The sequence below is a fragment of the Labrus bergylta genome, chromosome 7, assembly GCF_963930695.1.
Source record: "Labrus bergylta chromosome 7, fLabBer1.1, whole genome shotgun sequence".
In the NCBI taxonomy this organism is placed as follows: Eukaryota; Metazoa; Chordata; class Actinopteri; order Labriformes; family Labridae; genus Labrus; species Labrus bergylta.
In genome coordinates, this window is record NC_089201.1 from 7,501,531 (window position 1) to 7,526,519 (window position 24,989).

The window sequence follows — 24,989 nt, forward strand, 5'->3', positions numbered from 1 at the left end:
TCCTGTTTGAGAATCACCTTCCATAGGCTTTGTCGTCATGTTCTGTCATGATAGGCCTACATATCTCGTCTGCATTACTCACTCAGAACATAACCTTGATTCTCAGCAGAATATGAGACAACAGTGACACCTATAGGTGGAAGAGGGGCATAATACACCTTTGCCTTACCAAGTAGAGTGTGGAGGCTGTACAAGTGAAAAGGATTTTTTTTTTCATATCATTCATACTGTTCCATGCACTAGCACTTTTTTACCTGAACTTACCGAGATGTGCAGAGCTTTCTCCCTGCTTGCAGAATGACTAATACTGTCAATCAGTTGCCAAGAAAATAGACATGTAGTAGTTAAAAGATCATAAAAGGAAGAGGATTGTGAATTATTCATTTTCCTGTTACACATCTCATTACTGTAATTACACAGCCATTGTTCTTCGACAGGGAGGAAACGTCAAATTACAATTTAGGCAGTGAAATCGTCATTTGTTACAGTAATTGACACTAATAAAATGATTTTTCCCCTCTTTCCTCTTGGATCATATGCTAATCAAAAATGTGAAGTATCAAAGAAGACAGTAACAGGCGTGATAAGCAGCTAATGAAAGAGGGGAGGCAAGTGGGACAGTAATAGACATACTCCCGCTAATAAGTTCCTGTTCATTAGAGCATGCAAACTGTACCCTCCTCCTGTCTTGTCTGTTTCTTCTGACTGACAGCTTTGACAGCCTTTCCTGTCAAAAGGAAACTTTTGACCGCATCCTCAAATGAGGCATTAATATTTCACAGTGCAGCTAAGCAAGTCATAAGCCTCTTTATAAATGGATCAGTAGTGTACTATTATTGGAGAGTGACATAAGCCTCTGCTTAACTCTCCAATTTAAAAATAGATGACACTGTCTGTAATGCCAGCATTTTGATGACATTTTCTTGTGTCTGGGAGGATGTCTTCACTGCCTCTCACCATGTTGGTAGGCTGACTCACACAGAGTGGAGTTGATATGACAGACTTTGATCTCTCCCACTCTGTCTCTCCCTTTTTTTTTTCTATTCCCCCAGTGGACTTCTGCATATGTCGACCCACATCCACCCTGAAAAGGCAGAACGAAGATCCATGAAATGAGATGCCAAATACTTGGCTCTCCCAGTGAAATGGTAAAAAAAAAAAAAAAAAAAAAAAAAAGTGATAGAAAGGGGAACAAAAAAAAAAACTTTGAGATGCAGGACAAACCATTGGCCATGATGAGATATGTGACTTAAGTACAGTGCTGATGAGCCTTTTAATCTTACTGCAATAAAATCCGGTCACGCATTCACGGTAGGATGGCACCAAACACGGCCTAGGTTCAAAATTACACCCTTGGGGGGGCTTTACCCTTTAAAAAAGGTTTCAAAACTGCTGCAAAAAATCCAGCAAATAGCACCTGTGTTACAAACAGGCAGTAGACGAGCTGCAGGGACAGCCAGAGGCGACTTATCCACAACTTGTGCAAGTACAGAGCGGTGTCAGAGAGTTGCAGAGGGATCAGGAGGACTGGTGGGTTTTGCCATTAGGGGGACTTTTAGAGATAATCATGCTAACACTGAATTCTCTCATTACCTCGGAGGCTGAGCTGTGGGCAGCAGTCCAAGTCACACTCACACACTCCGTGAAAGTGAGAGTGAGCCTCCAAAGTGAGCTCAGCGTGAACTGTGGAGGGCAAATGACTAAGCCAGTATGTTGACAGCTTGAATCTATAGCGTGATGAATTGACCATATGTAAGGTCTAGTTTTTAAGGTGTTCACAGGTTGGTTGTTATAAGAATCTGACAACTTCTATTGTTTAACTACTTCTTTATTAAAATTGGCAACAGACAAATAAGACAACAGATAATGAGAATCAGGATAATCATTGTGTCATATTTCAAATTTGACAACATTTTTGATACCTCATTAGCTAGCTAAATAAGCACAACAGCTAACTTCAAACAGGTAATTGCTATTATTATAGTTAGAGACTTTCACTTGATGTGAAGAAAGGCTTAAAGCCTATAGCTTATAGCAATTTTTGCTTGGAATTTAAGCTTGTCCTATTATCTAGCTTTTTGGCAATAGTCATCAAGCTAACTCTGCAATAGCCAAAAGTAGCCTAATGCTAGCAAAGCATTTTCTCAGAGTATGACAGTAACACCAATTATTGTCTAATATTGACATTAATCAGATACGGTTTTATGATAAACCTGATGCAAGAAAGGCCTGAATTGCTAATGATATAGTGTAAGATAAGAATTACACTAAATTATATTAGTGCAAGCCAACTGCCACTGCTAAAGGACCTCTGAGAGAAACCTGACACACTTGTTAACAGAAGTCTGCTCACTCCAGCCTGTCATACGGTTCAACATTACTCATAGTCACTCCAATTATCAAAATAATATGTCTAGTGCCGCTGGTCCCAAGAGGTATTGTAGTGATACAGGGCTACAGATCAGATTTAGATCAAAGACTTTTCTCCTTTTTTTCCCTTCAAACACTAATTGGCATCAAGCAAAAATAGAATTGCTGATCACTGACAGTGTGGGGCACGAGTGGAAATAAAGGGTGACTATACTCAGTTTAAATGCTTTTTTGACACATTTATAGCCTCCTTTAGCAATATGGTTTGTTTTCTTTGGAAAAACTTGCTGTGTATTTGGCTAATTTGAAGGGGAAAAAACAAGAAAACAGGACAAACATGTTTTGAGGAATTTGATAAGATAATCCTTTATTTATCCCACAATTGTTTAAATTGTTACAGCAGCAAAGAGCAAAGATTGCCGACAAAAAGTGAACACAGTACAATTTAAATAAAAATCACCTTCACATTCACAGTCTCTTATTAATAGCAGGTTTGGAGCACACAATAGCTGATTCTAATTGCACAGTTTTACAGTAATGACATTGACTCATCTAAATTGAACATGTCATTTACAATATTATCTGATGTTCTCTTTAAAGACGGAACATTTTTCATAATACAAAGGCATCCTTATGATGATGATCGAACTTCAACTTGTATATGAGCACAGCCACTTTTGATTCTCCTCTCCTGTGGCTGTTCTGTGGCTCTCAGTGTGATGTTTGAGACGCATACTGAAGCTAATTGTCATCTGTCAGTCTGCACTCAGACACCTATGGTTCACAGCATGACGGCGGGAGCTATTTTAAGAGTTGATCAAAGTTTAATGTGGCTGTGATGAGGTGAGGTCATCCATAACTCAAGGTGAGATTTAGAAAAAAGAAAAAAACGTGTCCTGTAGTCTATAGTAAATCATCTGTCAAACAGACACAATGTAGGAATGCATTTAGGTGTCAAAGCTGAATGAAGCCTCAGTAGAACAATTAGAGGCATTTGTAAAGGTGTAACCAAGATAAAGGGATTTTCTTACAGTCTTTTCAGGAACATAGTCACTAGTGTTTTTGTGTGTGTGTTTTCTTTTTAACAAGGCAGTTTCAGCGACTTTGATGATGGAAAAAGGAAGAAAAATAAAAGTCTCTCTGGGCCTCTTTCTTAAGCTGTCAGCACCTCGTTCATCATGATGAAATAAGGTAAAACAAATGTTGTGAAACAAAGTAACACGGGGAAATTTCTCTAAAGGTTAACTACTATTTCAAGCAACCATATGAACAAACTCTTTAACATTTTCTCTTGGGGCTTTTCAATGTGTTTGGATCACTGTCTGTGTATACAAGTCTTCTTATCCTCTCCCGGTTGAATGAGTGATTGTGTGAGAAAGCACGTGAGAGGAAACAGTGCCAATAAGTATTACAAAAGTTATGTCAGGCGTGTGTGCTGATTTCATGCCTGTGTGTGTGCGTGTGTGTGTGTGTGTGCGTGTGTGTGCGTGTGTGCGTGTGTACAGAGAGTAGGGTTACTGGTGTGTGGGTGTGCTTTATGCAAATCTCTACCTGGTATGAGCATGGACAGGTAGGTAACCGATTGGTGAGGTATAAGGAAGTTAGGAAAATAAAACAGTCATTGTGGTAGGGCAGCACCTAGTATGACTGCATGCTTTCATCTGTTTATTCTAACTTTGGCAAGCTGAAGAACTCACCTTGTCTTACTGTAACACTAGTCCTCCAGGGTATCAGGACCTCCAGAAGCTGTATCTGCTTTTGCTGTGTGGAGAGAGGAGCTACGTGAGACATCTCTGAAGCTTGATCTGAGGTCATTCTTCTGATCTGGTAGGCTGCCTTACTGATGCGGTTTGTGTTATGGTTAAAGCCCTTTTAATGGCCTTAACCTTCTCTGCCTAGTGTGTTAACATTCTTGATAAATATAGCGTTTTTTATTTCATCTTATTATCATTTTTGCTTAAATGCACCAGATACATTTTTTTGTCAAAATTTCCTAAAGGTAAATCTAATCTATGGAAAAGTTGTGTGTATTGGGATGCACGATAATGCCTTAACTTTACTGTGTTCATCCTTACCTGCAACTTTGAATCAAACAGTCCGCATATGGCATATCCTCACTCTGTATGAGCTGTCGAAAATGAAAGACGGTTGCTTTTCCAATGAAATGTAATAAAAAGTCAGTCCAACCAACAATGACAGTAGATCCATTTTTTTTAATGGAGAAACACTTAAACACAACATCTACAACTGTAGTTAGATGTAATGGTATGATTGGAATAAAAAAGTCCCTTGACTTTTCTTGTTCCAACTTTGCTTTTCGCCTCATGCCATCACAAAGGATTATACAGTAGTGGAATTTTATTATTTTTTAAACTACACTACACACTCAGCCGACGGGATATTGATCCATAGCTGTGATAAAGACATTCAGTATGTCTATCTTTAGCCCCTGCTGTATTGACAGAGAGTACCTGCCTTGTCAATGAGATACCTTCCTGGCAGTATGAGAGTGTGAGAGGGTTAACACACAGCATACGGCATCTGAGCAGACTTGACAGACTGTCAGCTGAGGAGCTGAGGAGCTGATCTACTTAGGCATGATGGCATGTGTCACCTATCCCCTGAGGAAATTTCATTCAGGGCGCTTGACTTTAGGATTGTTATGAAACTGATATGCCATATCGTACAGGAAAATGTGTCTTGTTTAGATGTGTTACACTTGCACTGCAGCGCTGTAGTGTGGTTTATGACCCTTACATAAAGGTGTGACCAGTATCATCAATGGAGGACAAGTGGGTCACCATGAGAAGAATTTGATTCATATGTTGTTTATTGACCTTTGACAACTTGATATAAAACTCAATAACCTTTTACAACACCAGTGTTAACCGTCACTAAGACCTTTGTTAAAACATTAAACCTAGGGCAATGCTAAGTTTCACTCACTTTTTCAAACTAAAGTCCCATTCCCTGTGTAACATTACTTAAAAGTTTAAAGTTGTTAGCACTCAAACGGCTCATGGATTGCCTTTGCGGTAATGTAGGATTTAGAATGGGAGGCAAATACCCATTATTCATAACAGTCTGGTATATTGCGTCTTTTGTTTCAGCGTTCAGTTCATTTTCGTGGAACAGAAAAGAGCAACAGCAAACCTGTCATTGGTCATCTGATGACTACTGCGGATGTGTGAACACACTTTTCACCTCCTACTAGAAAGAAAACACTGGAGCTGCTAACATTTAACAAGGTTTATTTACATGGGATGCAAATATGCTTGTGGTTAAGCCCAAAACATGTCATTATTTACCTCTGTATGCATCACTGCAAACTAGAGCGGGAGAGAGAGTGTAGTCTGAAACACCTCACAGTGAAGTAAGCAGAGGTAACTAATGTTTATAAAAGTTTGTGTAAAAGTATGATATTATCAATTTTAAAAAGGCACTGATGATAGTCAAGGTATCAAATGTTTGCTGCTGTTTTAATTCACCTTTTCTGCACTGTGAACACCTACATTTTTGACCACTCACGTCCTAATTAAAGAGACTCTATCTCAGCCTGAGGACTTTTTTGAGGCTTCTTAGCCCAGTGGAATTGGCGTCCTCCAAATTTTCCTCTAGTACCAACACACCAAGGTGTAGCTTTTGGATGCTCTGAGTAGGCGCAGTTTACCACACCATCCTGACATATGAGCACATCAACAAAATGAATAGGAAATTTTTATTATTCACCCTGTAACACGGCTCTGTTAAAACATAAAACCCATACTGACACATTGGTCTGTCATTTTCTACGTCCGATTGACAGATTTTACATGGCATTTACTGAGCAGACGTAAAAAATAGTATTACGTTTGTCCTCCTGTGATGGCTTATTGAGCATAAATGGATAAAAAATGTGCATGTAATGTTATGTTTAAAGTGGCAATCCTTAATATGTCAGGCCTGGTAGATCTTTGCAACACCTGTATTTAGCATTGTAACATGAGTAAAAGTGAAAACACACACACAGTACTACTACTACTGAACACAGTGATTACTTAAACTCATCTAGTTCCCTGAGGATGTTTCATGTTAAAAGCCACATGTGTTTTGCTTTTCATGTAATGCAGCAGTAGAATATTTTGTTAACATTAGAAGGAAGATATCATGGAGATAAATGATACTGGACTACATCTATGCATGAATCGTTGTCTTTTGTGTGAACCCTGGTGATGGTGGACTCCTCCACGTACTACCTACTAGAGAGACAAGCTACTGGTGTTAACCCTTTCAATTACTATAGTAAAAAAAATGCCATCTGTTGGTTTTTTGAGTAAGGTTTAATTTTGGAATATTTGACATTCTACCAGATGTTTTGTTAATATTTCATGTACAATTACAATCAATAGTCCTAATAAAGTCTGGTTCTGCTTGAGATTTCTGCCTGTGAAAAGGAAGTCTTCCTTGCCAGTGTTACAGGGGCGCGTCCAGACTTTTTTTTTGACTGGGGTGGCCCAAATGGGACACTGACCCATGCAGGGGTGGCCTGAAGTGTGATGTGCGCACAAACACACACAAGTGAATATCAATTATTTACCTTTTGTAACCTCACCAATAAAATCGAATTTATAACACAAGAGAATGACAACATTAGGTTTTAACATAAGTTCCACTTCTGACAGGACAAATGGCCAATCACAGTTTTGGATTTTTGGGGTGGCCCCTGGGGTGGCCATCAGATTTCTAGTCGGGCAAACACCACCCCTGGCCACCCCTCTGGACACGCTGAAAAGCATTGTTTTAAAGTGTTGTTTGGTGCCCTACTGCATTAAAGACTATTGTTTTGATTTCCATCTATACACACAGTTAATTCCTCCAGTCCTGCTGTGCCTCTATGCCATGGTATATCAGAGTGTAGAAGCTACATCATGAGTGTAACTCCATCCTGCATCCTTGACAGCCAGCTGACCACCACCTGGGGCCCGTCTAACTCCTACCCTGATGGTGAGACTCCTCAACCACAGCAACGCCCTCCTTATTAATGCTCATTGTGTTCCTTTATGCTGTTATGTATGCACTGCTCACTGACACAAATCAGTTAATTAAATTGTCTGGATAATATCCTAAAATGCCTCAAGTAAATATGTTAATTTCTTCTTGTGAATTATTCTGATTGCTCTCTATTCAACAATCCACTTCTTGTTATCAAACTGCGACGCAGAATGAAATCATTTATCAATTAACAGCTGATGTATTGCTCACCTGGTGAGCCCAGAGATCTGAAACAAACGGCATGAATTAGAGATTCCCGGCTGAGAAGAAGCTCAACAGCTCTCTCGGTTAACTGCTTCGCCAATTAATTATTGGCAGAGACCTTCACTAGAGGAATTCATGTTTCCCCCTTTAGATGCGTATTTACATTCAAACTTAATGAGTGTTCTGATGAAGACAAATGCTTTAAGCAGGATTTTTTTTTACACAAAAAAAACATGTCTTTCTGTAGTTTCAACGGTGGTGACTGGTTACACAGGTCGCCTGTGGCCTCGGGACTCCCAGCCTCAGTTCTGGACTAAGTTCCAGGTGTGGGAGTGGCTGCAGCAGGTCGTGGACATGCACCAGATTGACGCCTCCAACATCCCCTTCCAAAACTTCGACATCGACGGCCATCAGCTCTGCAGCCTGAGCTACCAGGACTTCATCCGTGCTGCAGGCAGCGTGGGACACATCCTGTTCCAAAGCATCACAGAGCTCAAGTGGGGCGGTGCGTTAGACATCTACTGTGGAAGGGAGGGGGGGATCATTAAGTCCAATGAAAAGCTGAGTAGCCTCTTGGAAAGTGTTTTGTTGAAGCGTTTCTTGGAAGGGATCAGAGGGCCGGTCAGGGGTCGCAGTGCGCCGTGCTGTAGGGGGGCGAGGGACTGCGTGAAGCGAGGAAGATGATGGATTTGTTGTTTGCTCTTTGCTGGAGAGAGTCTTTTAAGAAAGCACAGAGGGGGTGTGGAGGGTGTGTGTGAGAATTGACTGATAGTGAAGTGAAATTAGATTGAGGGTTATTGTGAAGACACTAAAGTTCAAAGGTTAAAGGTTGTTTAATGTCGGTAAGAGAGAAGTAAAGTTAAAAAAAAATACATGTATCCCAGTTTGTGTGTAACATCATTGGGTAATTGACTATGGAACATGATTCATATCTAGCATCTGAAGTTCCAAACAACTGTAGTGTCACCACACCAGGCACAACAGGTTTAACCTCCAGTTTATAAGAAACATGTCGTTAACTGAAAATATAGGGCACAGAGCTGCTATTGTTCTGGCTGAGAAAAGAATGTTCTATAAAACAAGTGTTTCATATTATGCATAGATATAATTTTGACGGAATCTTGAGGCCATAGTTGCAGGTAACAGTGTGGGAAGTTTTTGCCTTTATCAAACTGAAGATTAAGATTTCCCCATCTTGCTTCCTGTTGAGAAGTGTTTATCGCTTCTTATCTGTGCTTTGTTTTTATTCTCAAGATCAAAAAAAAAGTGAGGCTAATTTTCCACCCAATCTTCAATAATAAATTGAGCAAAAAAAAAAAAAATGTGTAGTGAAAATACTGCCTCATCCTGTTTGGGCTGTTTAGAGCTGTATTGAAATATGCTGTATAAACAATGCCAGGAGATTTACGGCTAATTGTAATTGAATTGTATGAATCCTTAACATGACTAAATGGACTTTCCTTATATGATTGTGTGGTTTATATGAAGTTATATGTGTGTGTCTTCAGAAATGCCTCTCAATGTGACTGAATATCCTCCCCTGGTGCTAATAATTCACTTCCCCTTTTCCTTCTCACACACAGGGCAGTACCATGTGGATGTTGAACAGCTGGACCTCAAACCAGAGTGTAAGAATCTCTCACACACCTTAAGAAACAAAGTAACCATATCAAGTCAAACAGGCTTCCCAACAGATGCTTAGATAAATCAAAAGCATGTTTATGTCCTCCCCCACCCCCATCAACCCCCCTTTATAGTCGACTTCTCCTGTCCATTTCCAGATGTCAGCTATCCACCTGGAGGTACTGTAAAGTGATTATTCTGCGGCTATTGCTTCGTAATAAAACAGAGAGTTGCCCAAATCACTGACTTTGATTCTATTGTTTTTCCCTTCTAGACATCTATGATCCCTCAATCCACCTAGCACCTGTTGCTTCTCCCACCCCATCGAGTCCCGGTGAGGAATTCACAATAGATAAGAATGGAATCACAGTATTAAAAAAAAAAAAAAAAAAGAATACATGCAAGATCTTAACAATAATCTGACTTCTTCCTCTCAGAAATTAAGAGATCTTGCAGTCGTCCTCACCAGGTCAAAAAACACAGTAAGAAATGTTATCATTTTCACAGAACATATATGTTGAGATGTATTTTTTCTACAATTTAACCTACTTCTTTTTTCACCTCACACACAGACCCGAGGGGGACTCACTTGTGGGAGTTCATCAGGGACATTCTGCTAAACCCAGAGCGAAACCCGGGGCTGATCAAGTGGGAGGACCGGGCTGAGGGGGTTTTCCGCTTCCTGAAGTCGGAGGCTGTGGCACAGCTGTGGGGCAAGAAGAAGAATAACAGCAGCATGACCTATGAGAAACTAAGCCGGGCAATGAGGTAAAGCTTTGCGACCATCACACGAGCAGTTTCAGAAATAAAATAAAAACAGGCATCACGTTGTCTTTCACAGGAAACGTGTGTAAGCATGTCAGTGATATTGATTCCAATGCTTTTAAAGACTGCCAGTATAATTGTGTGTTTCTTTTACTCAACATTTCTTTATTTGGTTTTTTGATGCTTCCCTCCTGCATTTAAGTTCCTCCACTTTCAATATAGTCAGCCCACATGTACACAGTGTTGTTTTTCAGTCTGGTAATAGGTTGTAAAATGTGTGCTGAGGACTAAATTTACCCTTCATTGTTTCCTAATCCAATTAGCTAAAGCAGCTAATAATGCACCTACCTATAAAACAAAATGCACTTTAACAACATCAGAAATGACTTGAGAACAACTAGAGATGCTTATAGGTAATATCAATTCGAGTAAAATGTATAGAGAGAGTGATTTAAGCCCTTTAAAACTCATTTTCCAATCACTGATCACCTAATGGACTCATTTAAGAACTGCTCCTTGTCATCACTTTTCTCTCAAATGAACTGAAAAAAAGGCGCTCACCTCAGAAAACCCTCCTGGCTCCTGCAGTAGTCACAGCTTTACATTCAGATGAGCTGATCGAATGAGCTTAATTTCATTGTGGTGCAAACCACTGGGAGCTACAAAAAAAAAAGTGCCCACAGGTATCGTCACTGTGACCATAAAGCTGATTTCCTCTTCACTGTGGTGCAAGCAGAAGGATTTGCAGCTTGACGGCATCACAGCGAAGATCGGTGCGCTCTCTTGTGATGAATAACAAAGGCATAAGGAATAACAACCACGCTCACTTGGTTTCCTTTCTTCTGCATGTATGAGCTCAAACTTGAAGGAAGTTTTCAACTTTTTATTATTTATATATTTTCAAATAAATTTTATTTGCTGAAGAACAGAGGGACTTGTTACTCCTCTGAAAAAAAAAAAAGATGTCTCATCATTCACTGGATGAAAAACTATGAATGCAATAAAGAAAAAAGATTCAATGGCTGCATACAAATGTTCTATGATGCAGCAAAAGAAAAAGTGAAATATGATGACAAAGAGTGATAGGATGAGGCTGTCATCTCCTGCAAATCCTGCGAAAAGAGCCAAACAAGAAGCAGAGGATTTTTCTGGCACAACTTCACCAACTACCAAGGTGCATGAAGAGTGACAGGCTTGAAGAGGTCAAAAAGCTCCAGCAACACTTGTAGTGCTACAAAAGAGCAAAACAAGCAATATGTTAGAATTCCTCTCCAGGCAACCTTAGTCCATTGGTTCCTACTGAAGACAGAACTCTTTTTTAAAGCATCTGGAAATATCACTCAAACAAGAGGGAAGTGTGTGGCAATCTGGGACTTGAAATGTATTTGGGACTATTTGAAGCCTTGAACCACCAGGAGTGTCCATGCTGGGTGAAGGTTGGGTCAATACATGGTTTAAGAAATGACTTACCAGACTTTCCCATTTACAATAAAATAAACTCCTCTGTTCATGTCACACCTTTAAGTAATTCCATTCATCTGAATCAGAGCAGATTTAGTGCATCCAACTCCTAAAGGACAAAAATATCCATAAATACTTAAAGTCTTCAGACAGCAATAGAACGGTTTAGATAGCATTCTTTGACAACTACGACCATTCGTTTGAATCAGCCGTTCATCTGTGTCCTCTGTTTCAGATATTACTACAAAAGAGAGATCCTCGAGCGGGTAGACGGACGCAGACTGGTTTACAAGTTCGGACGGAATGCCCGAGGATGGAGGGAGTCAGAGAAGTGACGCTTTCATTCATCAATGTTTTCTGTGACATTATACTCAAGTGTGATTGTTTTTTTGTTTTTTTTTATTATTTACATTTTAATTGTCTGTTTTTTTAAAAGACACATTTGAACTGTATACATACTGTAAATAATAATTATGTGTTTTCCCCTTTATTATTTGTTTGTGTTCATCCCTTGTTGTGACACTGCACTGAGACGTTCTTAACCGTGCCTTATTGAAAGCGTAGCTCGTATAACTGCGTGAAAACACTGTTAGGTTGGAGTGTCTATGTTTTGTTTACATGCAATTTCACTGAAGAAAGGACATCACATCCACCAAACGCTTGCATTAAACATATGAGGATTTGTTTTTCTGATGTTTCCATTCATTTGCCTCCCACCCACACACACGTCCCAAAGGAGCACAATGTCGGTAGCATTCAAAGCACATGTACTGTATGTGACACTTGCACTGTGACGAGTCCTTTGGGAATCATGTTTTTTGATGACTTTAGGAAAACAATATCAAATAAAGATAAAAGAATGATATGCAGAATGCAGAAATGAAGTACATATATGCAAGAAGAGACAGATAATTACATCAAAGTAACAGTTTGCTTTGTCTAATTGTCTTCATTTCATTGTGCGTCTTTTGAGCTGTAAAGAAAGTGTGTATTTGTGTGCTGATCTTTAATACAAATAAAGCTTGTTGTAGTTTTTATTTCATGACTTCGTGTTTTTAATTTATGGGAAATTTGTTGTCATTATGTTGAGAGAGAAGAGGACGGTCCCTGTGACTTTCTGATATCATTGGATCAAGACTATTGTCCGTTTAAGTTGCACAGATAGGGAGTTTAAAGTTAATTCTATCAACCACTTTGCAGCACCTTTTGTCCAGGCTCGATCTAAAATTGTTTATCTGGAGAGAATCTCAATCTGAAGCCACTTAGAGATAGTGCAGGTTATTTCTTTTTTTTTTCTTTTTTTTTTATCACGGCAGGTGTGAAAGGACGTACAGTTGAGTGCTGGCCAGTTCGTGCCAAAGTGGTTCCTGCAGGCGGTATAGACAAATGAATTGCTCTCGATAGTGAGCAAGATAACGGCAGTGTCAATGAAGGGCTTCTTTCTCTGGTTTGGTTCACAAGCAAATCTGTGTCTAATCTTCCCCCTGATTTATCTGTCACTTTTCATGATCTGTTCTCACACACATCAGTGTCACCAACCAACACTGTCACAATGCTAAGTGAAGCCAATGACACCGCATGTCACTATCAAGAATCAGATCGAGGACGATCTACGGATGGAATTTCTAGCCAGCTAACGAAGCGTTTCTTCCTGTTAGCCGGAAAACTTCTCTGATTAGACAAGTTTGCTCCTATTTTTTTTTTTTGTTTTCCAACAGGCGGTTGGATGCAATGGAGGGTATTGCGTGCAGAGAGACCATAGAACGAGTGACAAGCTCCTGATTGGATCGATGTAATAGTCGCTGATTGCCATATTGTTAGATAACATGAAACAAGCAAGGGATGCAATTCAAATTGGAGTGCACGTCCATCAAATGGCATTGTTTGGAATCTGTGTAGGAACATGGCGCAATCACACTTTGTATTGTCTTATGCAGCACTTACTGTGATGCATAATATCCACTTTACATTTCAAATGCAAACATAATCAAACAGCTCTCTGATTGAGTCATTCAAATATTTATTTTGTGAAATGAAAGTCAAGGCCATGAGTTACAAAAGTTTAAAACTTTAAATAATTACAGAAATATTGTGTCGCATGGCTGTAAAGGAAAAAGCAGCAACAACAAAATGATTAGAAGAATTCCATTCATGATTTGTGCATTATTTATTCTTTACCTCTGATGACTCTTTATCTAATTTTTGGGGATTTTCATGCCTTTATTTTTAGAGATAGGAAAGTAGATAGAGTCAAAAATCCGGGAGAGACTGTGGGGGAATGACAAGCAAGGAAAGGAGCCACACGTCGCACTCGAACCCGAGCCGCTCACTTGGAGGGCTTCACCTCCGTACATGGTGGACAGGCACTAACCACTAGGCTACCCGCACCCCTCAGATGACTCATTGTAAATGATAATCATACCATAAGGGCTTTTAGTATTGTACAAGAGTAAAGCAATGGGAAATTAATAATACTTGTTATTAAATCAACATAGGCTAAGACATTTTTTAAAATTCTGAATAACGTGAATGCTGCTCTTATAGGTGCAATACGAGCAGCATGTTTGGTGTCACTGAGTGACGATAAGAAACTGTTTTAAACAAATTGTTTTCAATGTTGTGACCTCTGCAGCTCTGAGCTGGATTTTCCTAACAGACCACTGTCTTGTGAATGCAAACATTGCCTTTACATATACCCGGACTGTGTCAGGATCCATGACAACACATCTGATTTATATCAGCCTTTAATATGCATAAAGTGAGGGGCCCTTTTTGCATGATTTACCCAGGTCTCTGACTCTGGCAACTCTTGAGAATAAACTGAAGGTGTATTGTTCTCAGTTATTTGGGACAGCACTGTTAAACCAGTGTAACAAGTATATTGACAACACTTGCTTTTAGGTGCACTAGAGGCAGGCACTGATGGCACACAGACAGTACCTAAAACATGCAACCAAACCAGTTGTAATAGATCTGGTGAGGAAGAAAAACACACACAGCTGCAGAGTGATATTTAATCCATGTCTGAATAAAGCTGTGAGCTGGTTTCGTCAAACATCAAGTATTATGCAATGAACGGTGCCGACGATTGCCTTGAAAGATGATAGCAAAATGTGGGAACAGGTACAATGTTTTCTTGTTACAAAAGGCTGCAAAGATCAGACAATGGGCACCTTTGTTTTGATTAAAGAAAAAAAATATATATATACAATATCCGGCCTTTATCTCTTATTGTCAGAAAATAATTTTCAGATTTGAATGAGCCACGCAAGAGCTGTTTTATAATTTAAAAGTGAGGCCATTAATTCAATCAGATAGTTGCTGGAGGAAGGACAGGGAAGTGATGAAAGATAGTCTGATCAAGGGCATAAAGGCATCCAGCTGGGATTTTGTGTCTGTGTCCCCAGCTGCTCAGTGGGGCTATTGTGTTCTCCCAGCAGATACACAACTCCAGCTTATCGTGGCCCCTTATCACTTTCTCTTCACACTCAAATGAACCTGTGAGGCATTCAGCCCCAACTGTGGATTGGACAGATTAGAACTGTGCTGCTAATGCAGCATTACTTTGAGTGGAAGTATGTCACAGCCTGAATAAGACACTACATTATGAAAGAAAGGCTAACAACAATGTAAAAATAGGAACGAGTATATGGTTAAAAACAAAGGGACTTTGTAAACAACTCATAATGAAGTGTGATTTAAGGTCTTTTCTGCATTTTGCCATGACCGAAATATGAGGAAGTATTCTTGCAAAAGAATGTATTGTTGGGCCAAGATGATAGTGTTTACTTCCTGGTAAGACTTTTGGGCTGCCAATAAATAACCATTTTCCCATATCTTTTAGGGCATTTTAGTCAACCTGTTATTTCCTGGTTTGTAAAGAGCTTTAAATAAACAGATGATGTGAAAGCTGAGATGCTGTCACATTAGCCATTTTTAAATAGAAGTCTATTTAACCTTTGGATTACAAATATTGTATTTGTTTGTTAAAAAGATTTAAAAAATAAAAGTCATGTCACAGTACTTTCACATTTTGATCTGATTCTTTAGATTATACTCCTTGTTAAATGTGTAGTTTAACAGAAACAATAACCGTGCTACATGTAAATGAACATAGTATTTTATATGCCCAGAGTTTGAATAAAACGTATATAACGTATATATAATAAACTATATATTTTTAAATTTTTTTTTATTTTACAATTTTTTTTATAAGGATAGATACGGATGGATATGGTTATAGCGATACAGTAAATATTTTACTCAACATTATACCTCCCTGTGTGTGTCAATAAAGATTCATTTGAATCATTGTCCTTGAGATGGAACAAAAACCTTTTCTCCTCTCACATTTCTATCCGTAGTGGAAATGTACAAAGCACTTCACACAAAACTGATGGGATTTAAAGAGTTGAATTTTTTTATCGGAAAAAAATTGTAACCTTGTTTTATTTTTATTTTTATTTATTGATTGATTTCCAGTTGACTTGTATTCACTTTAAAATAACATAATGTATTAAGTCCAATAAGCTGTCACGAGACCTATATTAAAAAATATGACCCAATCAGTGGCTGTGGGAGTCAACAGAGGGAAACTGTGATTTTACAAAGGTAGACACAACAGGAGTATAAACAATGAAACCATTCTCTATTGTAAAATATAATATAGCACTTCTGCAGTGAAGTGAAAAGCACATACAACAAAATAGATTTATAAAAAACACATTCATTTTGATTCCCCAGTCTCCAACATGTAGCCTGTGTTGTTTAAATTCTCTGCAGCAGAGGGCAGTGATTCACAAAGTCTTTGGTATTACGACCATTTGAACACATCAGAACAACAGTGTCGAGGACCCTGTAGGACCCGAAGGCGTGACTTTTTGTATGCCTGCTTGTCTGTATCTAAATAACTCGTTTAGAAATTATTTGTGAAAAACAAAATGTTTAGTCTCCGTCAGAAGTGTCCAGAAGGTTGACGGTCTAAGTAAATCTAGCTTTTCACAAGATACATTTTACTAGAGGAAGTGTTTCCGGTACCTTCCGTTTCACCGTCAGGCGTTTCTGTGGACTCGTCTCGCCGACTGAGGACGACAACATGGCGGCCTCCTTGCGTCTCGGTCGTCAAGGGATTTTATTTGGCCTTAGATTATCTAGCTTTAATAAATGTTTACGGGCCACACATCCATGGCAGGAGCATGTGAGACACTTCTTTCAGTCACCATGGTTCCTCGGTGAGTGTTGACAGTCTACTTTCAGAAAGGCTTTTGTCCTTGTGTTTGACAGCGACTGACATTTGATAACTTATCATTTTCTGTTTCCGTTTTGTGATTAATTTACTGAAATGACGTTTAATGGCGCACAGAAAGACAACTCTTATTCATTCAGGAATACTGTGTGACGTTTGGGCCTGAAAGGGAGGTTTTTATTTATCCTGGTGTTACGATAAGGCGGGGTCCTGATAACTCACATCGTCAAGTAGCCTTCTTTAATTTAGTGGAGTCAGTGCTCAAAACAGATGGACTTCAGTAAACCTTTGATTTACGAGAGGTTTGACTAAATTCACTGTGCAAGTGTCCAGTGAACAGAGTCCACATACACAACACCATCTCAGTCAGAAAGCAAAGCACTGAACAACATGTCACACATTGTGATTTCAACTACATGAGCTTTTTCTACTGTGTTCAAAAGTCAGACTTCTACTGTTGTGTCTGGCATATTGCTGCTATTTATCATACTAAGTCACTTTAATCATCACTTGTCACTTTATCTTGTCATTCATTTTGTACTTGTATATACCCCCTGTTTTTATTTTTATTTATCTTATCTATTCTGTTTAATGTGTATTTTGAGTTACTTGTCTGTGCTGCTGTAACGCCTGAATTTCCCCTCTGGGGATCAATAAAGGATTATCCTATCCTGTCCTATCCTATATTGGCAAGATGGAGTAGCTCAGTCTGTAGGGACTTGGGTTGGGAGGGGGTTGCCGGTTCAAGTCCTGGCAAGGACCAAGTCCAGAAATTGGCCTGGTAGCTGGAGAGGTGCCAGTCCACCTCCTGACACCTCTCCATTAATGCATGTCCATAGGATCCTGTTTGTGCATGTGTGTGTATTTCGGCCTATGTTTGTGTAGCGTGTTTACTAGACAGAGTGTAAAAAACAAATTTCCCCTTGCGGGATCAATAAATTATTATTATTATTATTATTATTAAGTGAAATCCTCCTCCCTATTGGGTCAGTCAAGAAAGTACCACACTGTTTGATGGATACTTCATGAAAAGTAAAAGGCTCAGGAAAATATTTCAGGTCGTAAAAACTCAGTCATCATAAGAAACTCAAAGGTCATCATGCCATATTAATGTTGAGAATCAAAGTTTGAGAAGATTGTATCACAAATGTGACATTAGTGGATAAATATTGCACTGATGGTGTGCTTCCCATTATTTTTTTCTGGCCTTCTTTATGTTTTGTTTTTTTGAAGACAGTGTCTTGTATAGGTGGGGGTTTGTGTCCAGTTAAGATGATTAGACTGAAATACCAACAGTTCAGATTGTGAGGTGCAGGTTTTACAGGGTTTAACTTTGACCACAGAGTTTGTCAGTCTGTTGGCCTGACTGTCATTGTGTGTCCGTGATAAGCAGTGTAAACATTTCAATCCCAATATACAGTATTGCAAAATATTGTATCTAGCAATTCTGTTTAAAATCACGTTAATATTGTATAGTGACTCATGTATGGTGATGATATCGTATTGTGGGGCCTCTGGAGTCTTGTCACTGTTGGAAAAGTTGCATTAACTAATCATGTTCATGAAGTCTCCATTTAAACTTAAGACCAGACAGCAAGCATGTTAAAAAATTAAAATGTTCTTGAACTTGACCACCTAACCTGAGCAATCATTTGATATTTGTTGTCCTTTTTTTTTTTCTTGTTAATTAATGTCAGAATACCTGCAGGGATATGTGTTTATCAATCAATGAAGCTGTGCACCTTTTTTTTTTTTCAAGAACTTATTCATTAATCTACCTTTGACTTAGTAATATTACTTTGATGTTCTCATGAGAATCAGAGTGATCGGTGTTTGCACACAAACAAACGTAATAGTTTCAGTTAACATTTTTAACAGTTCATTTTTTTTTGGTCAGGTGATGAAGATAATGAGATTGTGAGATTCCAGTCTTCTTATACAGGCGCGCTAGTGTGTGATATTTGTAAATGTCCAGCAGATGGCAGCAGCATTCAACATGAAACACCACAGAGTTGGTTGTTTTTCATTGGGAAGGTATTTTGAAACTCAACGTGCTGCTGCTGATTTAATTTTCTAGTTTAAGAAAAAACTGAAAAATCACACATACGGTTTGTTGTTGTGTAAATTTGTTTACATCCTTATTAGAAATGATACATTATTTTTCAAACTTTTTGGTAAATATTTATGATTCCAGTCATTTTTTTAAGCCACATTGTCAAACATTTGCTGGATCCAACTTAGTAAGAAACCTTTCTTCCTTTTCGTCATTTATTAATGTAAACAAATACATCAACATCTCTGGGTTCTTGACTGGAGGTTGAATTAGATCATCAATTGAGTTTATTAGAAATTAAACTCTTCATCGGGGAAAAAAAATCCGCCATTTAACCTAAATGAAACGTTTAGTCGCACTCAGATCAAACTGTTTTGGTTTTCTTATTAAAGCAGGGACTAGATCTTTTCTCCTGTTTTATATCTGAACTGTTTGGATCATATACTAAACTCAAGAAACATGAAGACACACTTTCACCTCATCGGTTTGTTTTTTGTCTCTTATCAATTTGAACTTTAATTCCTTGATATCTCTGCAATTTGTGAGAAGTTCACAGGGCATATAGATATTAAACAAAATGGTGATTACTTTTCTAGTCCTGCCATGTCTGAGCACTACCCTTACACGTATATATTCCCTTATGTGAAGCGCTGCTGGTCAGATGTAGTAAAGCAGTGTTGCTTTTGGCTGCCTTCAGACTCTGCGACCTGTGCCAGTTGAGCACCCGACCCTCTGAGTGACTGCAGATGGTGACAGAGGGGGCCTGTGATGGTAACTCTAAAGACCTACAAGAGCACAAGTGCCCGTGCAGCCTCTGGTGAAGTGTCAGACAGGATCACAATAACTGAAGTGAACCTGCCAGCGTTCTTGCCAGCATCTGTCTGTCAAAAGCAGCCCTGTCTCTTCCTGTGATCTCCTCCTGAGTTGAACACATCGCATGTTCCTCTGCCTTTTTTTTTTTTTTTTTTTTTTTAGCCAAACCTCGCTACTTCTCTGAGTGTGACGTGATTTAATTTGACAGTCATCATGCCTACTAGTTAATGCTGGAAAAACCTGGTTGTGGAAAGGTTCAGCATATGATTGTGATGGAAATACCCCTGGTCTAAAACATTCTCTCTTCGTCCTGTAGGTGTCAGCGCACTCAAGGTGCAAATGCCTGCCCTCTCCCCCACCATGGAAGAGGGAAACATAGTGAAATGGCTGAAGAAGGAAGGTAAAAGAAAAAACTCATTCCCCAGCTCTCATTACGACACATTCACGCTTGACTTCTTTCTCCCAACCTACTAAAACAACTTTTTAGCAGGCTCATCCCAATACATGTAATTCTCCCAGATACACCTTCTGCATCTGTGCACGTCAGATCCAAAAGCTCCGTGTTTCTCCTCACCGATGGACCAACCCTAGCACTAATCATATTCTCAATGACATCACATTGCTCTGTTAGGCAGACTGAGCGTTGGAGCCCCTGAGGGCTTCCTCTGGTGGGTAATTGGCTCAGGGAAACAGTGCAGTCACTATTTATCAAGGCTTAGCAACTCTGCTCAGCCAGGCGCCTCAGCCACACACTAATTTATCAGGAGGCGGCACACAGAATTCTGATTGGCTGCCGTGCTGTGTTGCCATGTGCTTCTGTGGCTTGGGGTGAGATATGTACATGCACGTGTAAGTGAGAACGGGGAAAAAGGGGAAAGATAAATTCTCAGTGACAAGAAAACACATCCCCTGCTTCAGATGCCCGGATGCTGTTCTTTTTTATTGGTAAATTCATCATTGTGAATTAAAAGGGCTGAAAAAACACGTTTGTATACGATTAACTGTTTTTCTGAATACCACTTTTTGTAGAGTAGAAAACATTTCCCATCTCACTGATTATTACAGAAACTCATCCCTATATTGCTAAAAAAAGAGAGCAATTTTTCCAAACAGTAACCCAACAGAGTCTTATTTTTTTAGCAGATTCATGTGTGAGTTGGTTAACATAGCCCTGGCCTGCAAACGTCAATACACTTAAGTATCTTTCTCAGTTGTTTTGCCCATTGCCTTGCTGCCAGAGCAGGCTGGGGGTCGCCTGTTTAATCTTTGATATTGCACATCACACCTAACCCCTGGGGTCATACGGTGTTAAAGCCTCATACAAATCCAATCTTGACTCCACTACTGCCTGCTCTCAGGGGCTTCCCACGTCAATACTCCCTCTGCTCTCTCCCCCCTCCCCCCCCACCAACCACCATATACTTTCCCCCCTGACCCACTCTGTCTCTATTTCCTCCTTTCCCACACATTTCTCGACCTTAAACAGAGCCTTAATAATCTTGTCATTTTCAATTTTGCTCCTAATATAAAGTTTAACTTGGTTGCCTTCGTCTATTTTCGTACTCTGTGCTACATGTAAAGGTGATGCTGTCCCTGACAGCTTTTTCTGCCAGTAGATCGAAATGCGACCTAATGTCAGATAGAGATAACCATTGACCTTTGCCTCATATAGCTTTGCCCCCTCCTCACATTTTAAAACTTGGGCATACGTCACAAAGACAGTTCAGTCTTATGGTACCTACTGTTTCTCTAAATTAGATTTGTTGCAATTGTTAATTAGTAGAAAATAGCAGTGCTGGGAGGTATAATACATTCTTCACCTTCAAGATTGAACTATTGACTTCTAACAAGCATTTTCTGTACAAATGAGCTGTAACAGAAAATTATAGTATTTCTTCTTCTCTCCTTTTTTCGTCCAATGAGAAAGTAGGGTATATTTGTCTGAGTAATTTTCATTGAACCAGTTTCCCTTATTGCACAAACAGGTGTATTTCAGAATGGATATATAAGCACGGAAGAGCTGAACCATTGAGCCCTAATTGCCGTCCTCTTTCTCTGCTAAGCAGATGCTAATATTATTCCAGCTCTCTGGTGTGCTGGACCAGTGGGAACCTGCTGGGATTCTAAGGATAGGCAAAGATCTCGCCTTCCATCAGACACGCTGCGTTTCCATATCTCACATTCTTTCCCATGAAACATTGATTAGGCAGTTTGTTTGATATGTAAGCCAAGGCCCGAGCAGATATTTCCTTGCGTAACCTTTTTTGTCCCTTCAATGGAATTCTTTCAACCAATTTGTTCTGTGTGTGTGTTCCCATTGAAAGAGCGGTTGATTTGAAAAAAATGCTAATTAACATCGTTAATTCATGTCCAATCAGGGCTTGATGAACAATTTGCACATTAGTTGAGATTGTCACTCATTGAAAAGGTTGGGAATTAGGCACTTTAAATGTAAAAAAAAAAAAGTTTATGTTAAAGGTTTTGAATGTGGCTCTGTACTTCCACAGGTGAGGCCGTGGCAGCAGGTGACGCTCTATGTGAGATTGAGACGGATAAGGCTGTTGTTACCTTGGAATCCAATGACGACGGCGTCTTGGCGAAGATAATGGTGAGAAAAACACTCATAAACATCTTCTGCAGTACATGATGAGATAAAGCAATATATTTGCAACAACAGGTATGCTTAAGTGTTGATGATTACATTTTTGCATTACCTATTAAAAGGCTTAGTGAGTATTTAAGTGTGTGTCAACAACAGGATTTTAAATGTGTTTTAAGACAAAGCTTGTAATTTCTTTTGTCATTGATCTTAAAACGATGTAATGTCATGTAATCAATAGTTAGGGTGTTTTTCAATGATCATCATGTATATGCACATAGAATATAGTCCTGTTAATTTATGCATAAATGTTCGTTCTTCGCCTGTGCTAATTGGCTACGCTACAGTGACAGCAAAACTTTGACGAGTTGTCTTCAGTGACAAATATATCTCTCTTCCCCCCCCCCCCCCCCCCCCCCCCCCATCGGGCTGTTTGTCTTTTGAATTTTTAATAGGCTGCCAAAGCCAGAGCGATCACTCTTCTTTCATCAGAACTCCACCACATGTTTTCGTCCCCTTCTACAATAAGATGTTTAATCTTCTTTTGCATGTTTGGCTGATGTGCGAGAAATCTGTACGCCATATGTGAAGTAGGAGAGAAAGGCGGTCGTTATTCCTTTAATGGTTCAGGCGAGATTTACATCGAAATGTTCTTGTTTATTCAACTTAATGGTGACAGTGAGTTGTTGCTGTGTCTGTTCCTGTGCCATCACAAAAACACATGCCCTCGCTCCATGCCACAGAGAGTTACTTTCTGACAATACATGTTTCCAGGCCGTGTCTCTTTAGACATGCTAACATTCTGGACAAGCCTGAGTGGAGCCATGTTTAATTAGATGTTGTGTCTTTCTATGCAACTGTAATACAAAACATATACACAGCCACCCTGCAGCAACACAAAAAATGAGGTACAATCTTTGTGAAGAATGAATATATATTCACAGGCACAAACATAAGAAAATGGCTGAATCAAATCAATAAATCATCAGAGGGATTAGTGTTTGATTTAAACCATAAGCCTTTGTGTATTTTTTGTTCCTGCCTTTTTTCTTCCCTTGCATCCATTCTCCCACATTCCCTAACTCCATCCTTGTCTTTGCCACTGTGGGGATGATGTAGTTTCTATAGCAACCACCCAAGAATTGGGGGTAGGGGGCTTCAGAACTGAAGCTGGCAGAGAAAGATGGTCTTCATTAGATAAGCCCCCTAGCTCTCTCTCTCTCTCTCTCTCTCTCTCTCTCTCTCTCTCTCTCTCTCTCTCTCTCTCTCTCTCCCATGTGATCGTGAGTGTGTGTATCATTAATAAGAAAAACAGCAGCTAGTGGCGGTATGTCAGAGATTTGCTCTCTCCCCTCACACAGCCTGGCCAGTTCAGAGCCCTTTTTGTTTGGGTCAGAGTGCATTAGCCCTTAGTGATGTAATTGTGGCTCTCCAAACACCCAGTAGGTTTCTAATTTAGAGGCTTTTATAATTACCTCCTGTGGCCAAATGCTTGGACAGGCAGCAGAAGACGTTGGACTTCCTCTCCTCCACAGGGGTTATTTATGGGGGTCAAGCACTGCTATGGCCCTCTACCAATTTCTAACCATTGCTCTTGGGGCTGAGAGAACAGGGGGGGGATAGATCCTGCTCATATGTGGATGTGGAGGTTGGGAGTATAGGAGCACCAGTACCATGAACACAGATTACTGTATCTCATCATACTCTTACTGCGTTGCTCTACCCTGACCTGAGGGCTTCAATCTGAAAATCTGCCGTGGGTACAATCAATCACAGCCTGTGGGAAATGACACGTGTGTTTGCACATACATACCATACATGTAGCTCCTCCGCGTTCAAACGTTTGTGTGGAGATGGATGCTTCTCAGTTAAAAATGGAGACTACTGGTGTAAAAATGGATTGATAGGTACATCAGAAGGTAGTTGAGCATGGATGAGTTGGTGATTGATTTAATGAATACCATGGCAGAACAGGACCTAAAGATATATTGGTACATTGATGAAGATATCCAACACATTTTCCAGTGCTTACCTGTCAGTCCCCCATTCATCACTCCCTCTTTCCCCTCCCCTTCATCTCCACACACTGTCATCCAAGAGATGAATTCATCAATCGTTGGTATAAATCACGCTCTAACCTTGCCGCATTCTTAGGTCAAAGTAGGTGAAAGGCCTGCGTTGTGCAGTACATAACCTGTGGGCTGGTGGTAGAAAGCTCAATGGAATCTGTCTACATTGCATATTTTCCTTACAGAAAGACAGGCAGTGAGTGCATTTGCGAAAAAGCTGCTGGGATTGATATTAGAACAAAATATTTTAATGGCATCAAGCTTGAAGAGAAAACACACAAAGTGGATAAAGAGGGATGCCATATGAGGAAAATGTCGCTGATGGTTTCAACACAAAATGTTGCATTAATGTGGTTGGAGAGCAAAACGAGTTGACTCTTGCGCTTTAATTTGAGTCTTTGATATGTGAGATTTTATTTGCTGTTGGACTGTTACTGTCAGGAAGAAGGATGTGACTACCATCCTCTTTGTGTGATATCTGTCATGCTCTATTGATCGGTGGGTGACAAGCCCACTCTCTAAACAAGCGCTCTCTCTTTTTTTCTGTTTACAAGCTTTCCTAGGTTAGGACCATCTTACCATTCTGCAATAAAACATCTACTCTCTTACAATCAGAGGCTGATCCTCCACTAAAATTGTTAAGTTAATAGAAATGTTAATAACTGCTGAGGATTGCCTTATTGTTACTGAGCTGGAAGACTCTCGGGGGGCTAGTGTGGCTGTATGAAAACAGTTTCTGCAATAAGTAGGTTAAAC

General features: G+C 39.6%; 2 protein-coding genes across 3 annotated transcripts in view; both read left to right on the forward strand.

Annotated features, from left to right (window-relative positions):
• Window positions 1–3,973: 3,973 nt before the first annotated feature.
• On the forward strand, window positions 3,974–12,491 carry ehf (ets homologous factor). Of its 2 annotated transcripts, none has more exons than XM_020641015.3 (9): window positions 3,974–4,197; window positions 7,216–7,353; window positions 7,880–8,110; window positions 9,189–9,233; window positions 9,363–9,407; window positions 9,503–9,562; window positions 9,666–9,710; window positions 9,801–9,996; window positions 11,690–12,491. In XM_020641015.3, exons 2-9 carry the CDS (start codon window positions 7,278–7,280, stop codon window positions 11,787–11,789), a joined length of 798 nt encoding a protein of 265 aa, XP_020496671.1. In that variant the 5' UTR covers window positions 3,974–4,197; window positions 7,216–7,277; the 3' UTR covers window positions 11,790–12,491. The 2 variants fall into 2 exon arrangements, with proteins under 2 accessions (XP_020496671.1, XP_020496664.1); XM_020641008.3 differs by having other exon boundaries at window positions 3,976–4,197; window positions 7,853–8,110.
• Window positions 12,492–16,495: 4,004 nt separating this feature from the next.
• pdhx (pyruvate dehydrogenase complex component X) overlaps window positions 16,496–24,989 on the forward strand; it is a 29,220-nt gene continuing 20,726 nt past the window's right edge. Inside the window, exons 1-3 of the mRNA XM_020642708.3 lie at window positions 16,496–16,685; window positions 19,882–19,965; window positions 22,073–22,173. Coding sequence (XP_020498364.1) covers window positions 16,550–16,685; window positions 19,882–19,965; window positions 22,073–22,173 — 321 coding nt within the window. The 5' untranslated portion in view covers window positions 16,496–16,549. The remainder of the gene's footprint in view (window positions 16,686–19,881; window positions 19,966–22,072; window positions 22,174–24,989) is intronic.

Excerpts from the sequence above, each read along its gene's own strand:
- ehf (XM_020641008.3), top strand. The coding sequence starts at position 7,278 with ATGAGTGTAACTCCATCCTGCATCCTTGACAGCCAGCTGACCACCACC. Across the intron at positions 7,354-7,852 it reads GTCTAACTCCTACCCTGATG|TTTCAACGGTGGTGACTGGT; the intron begins GTGAGACTCCTC and ends GTCTTTCTGTAG. Across the intron at positions 9,563-9,665 it reads TCCCACCCCATCGAGTCCCG|AAATTAAGAGATCTTGCAGT; the intron begins GTGAGGAATTCA and ends TCTTCCTCTCAG.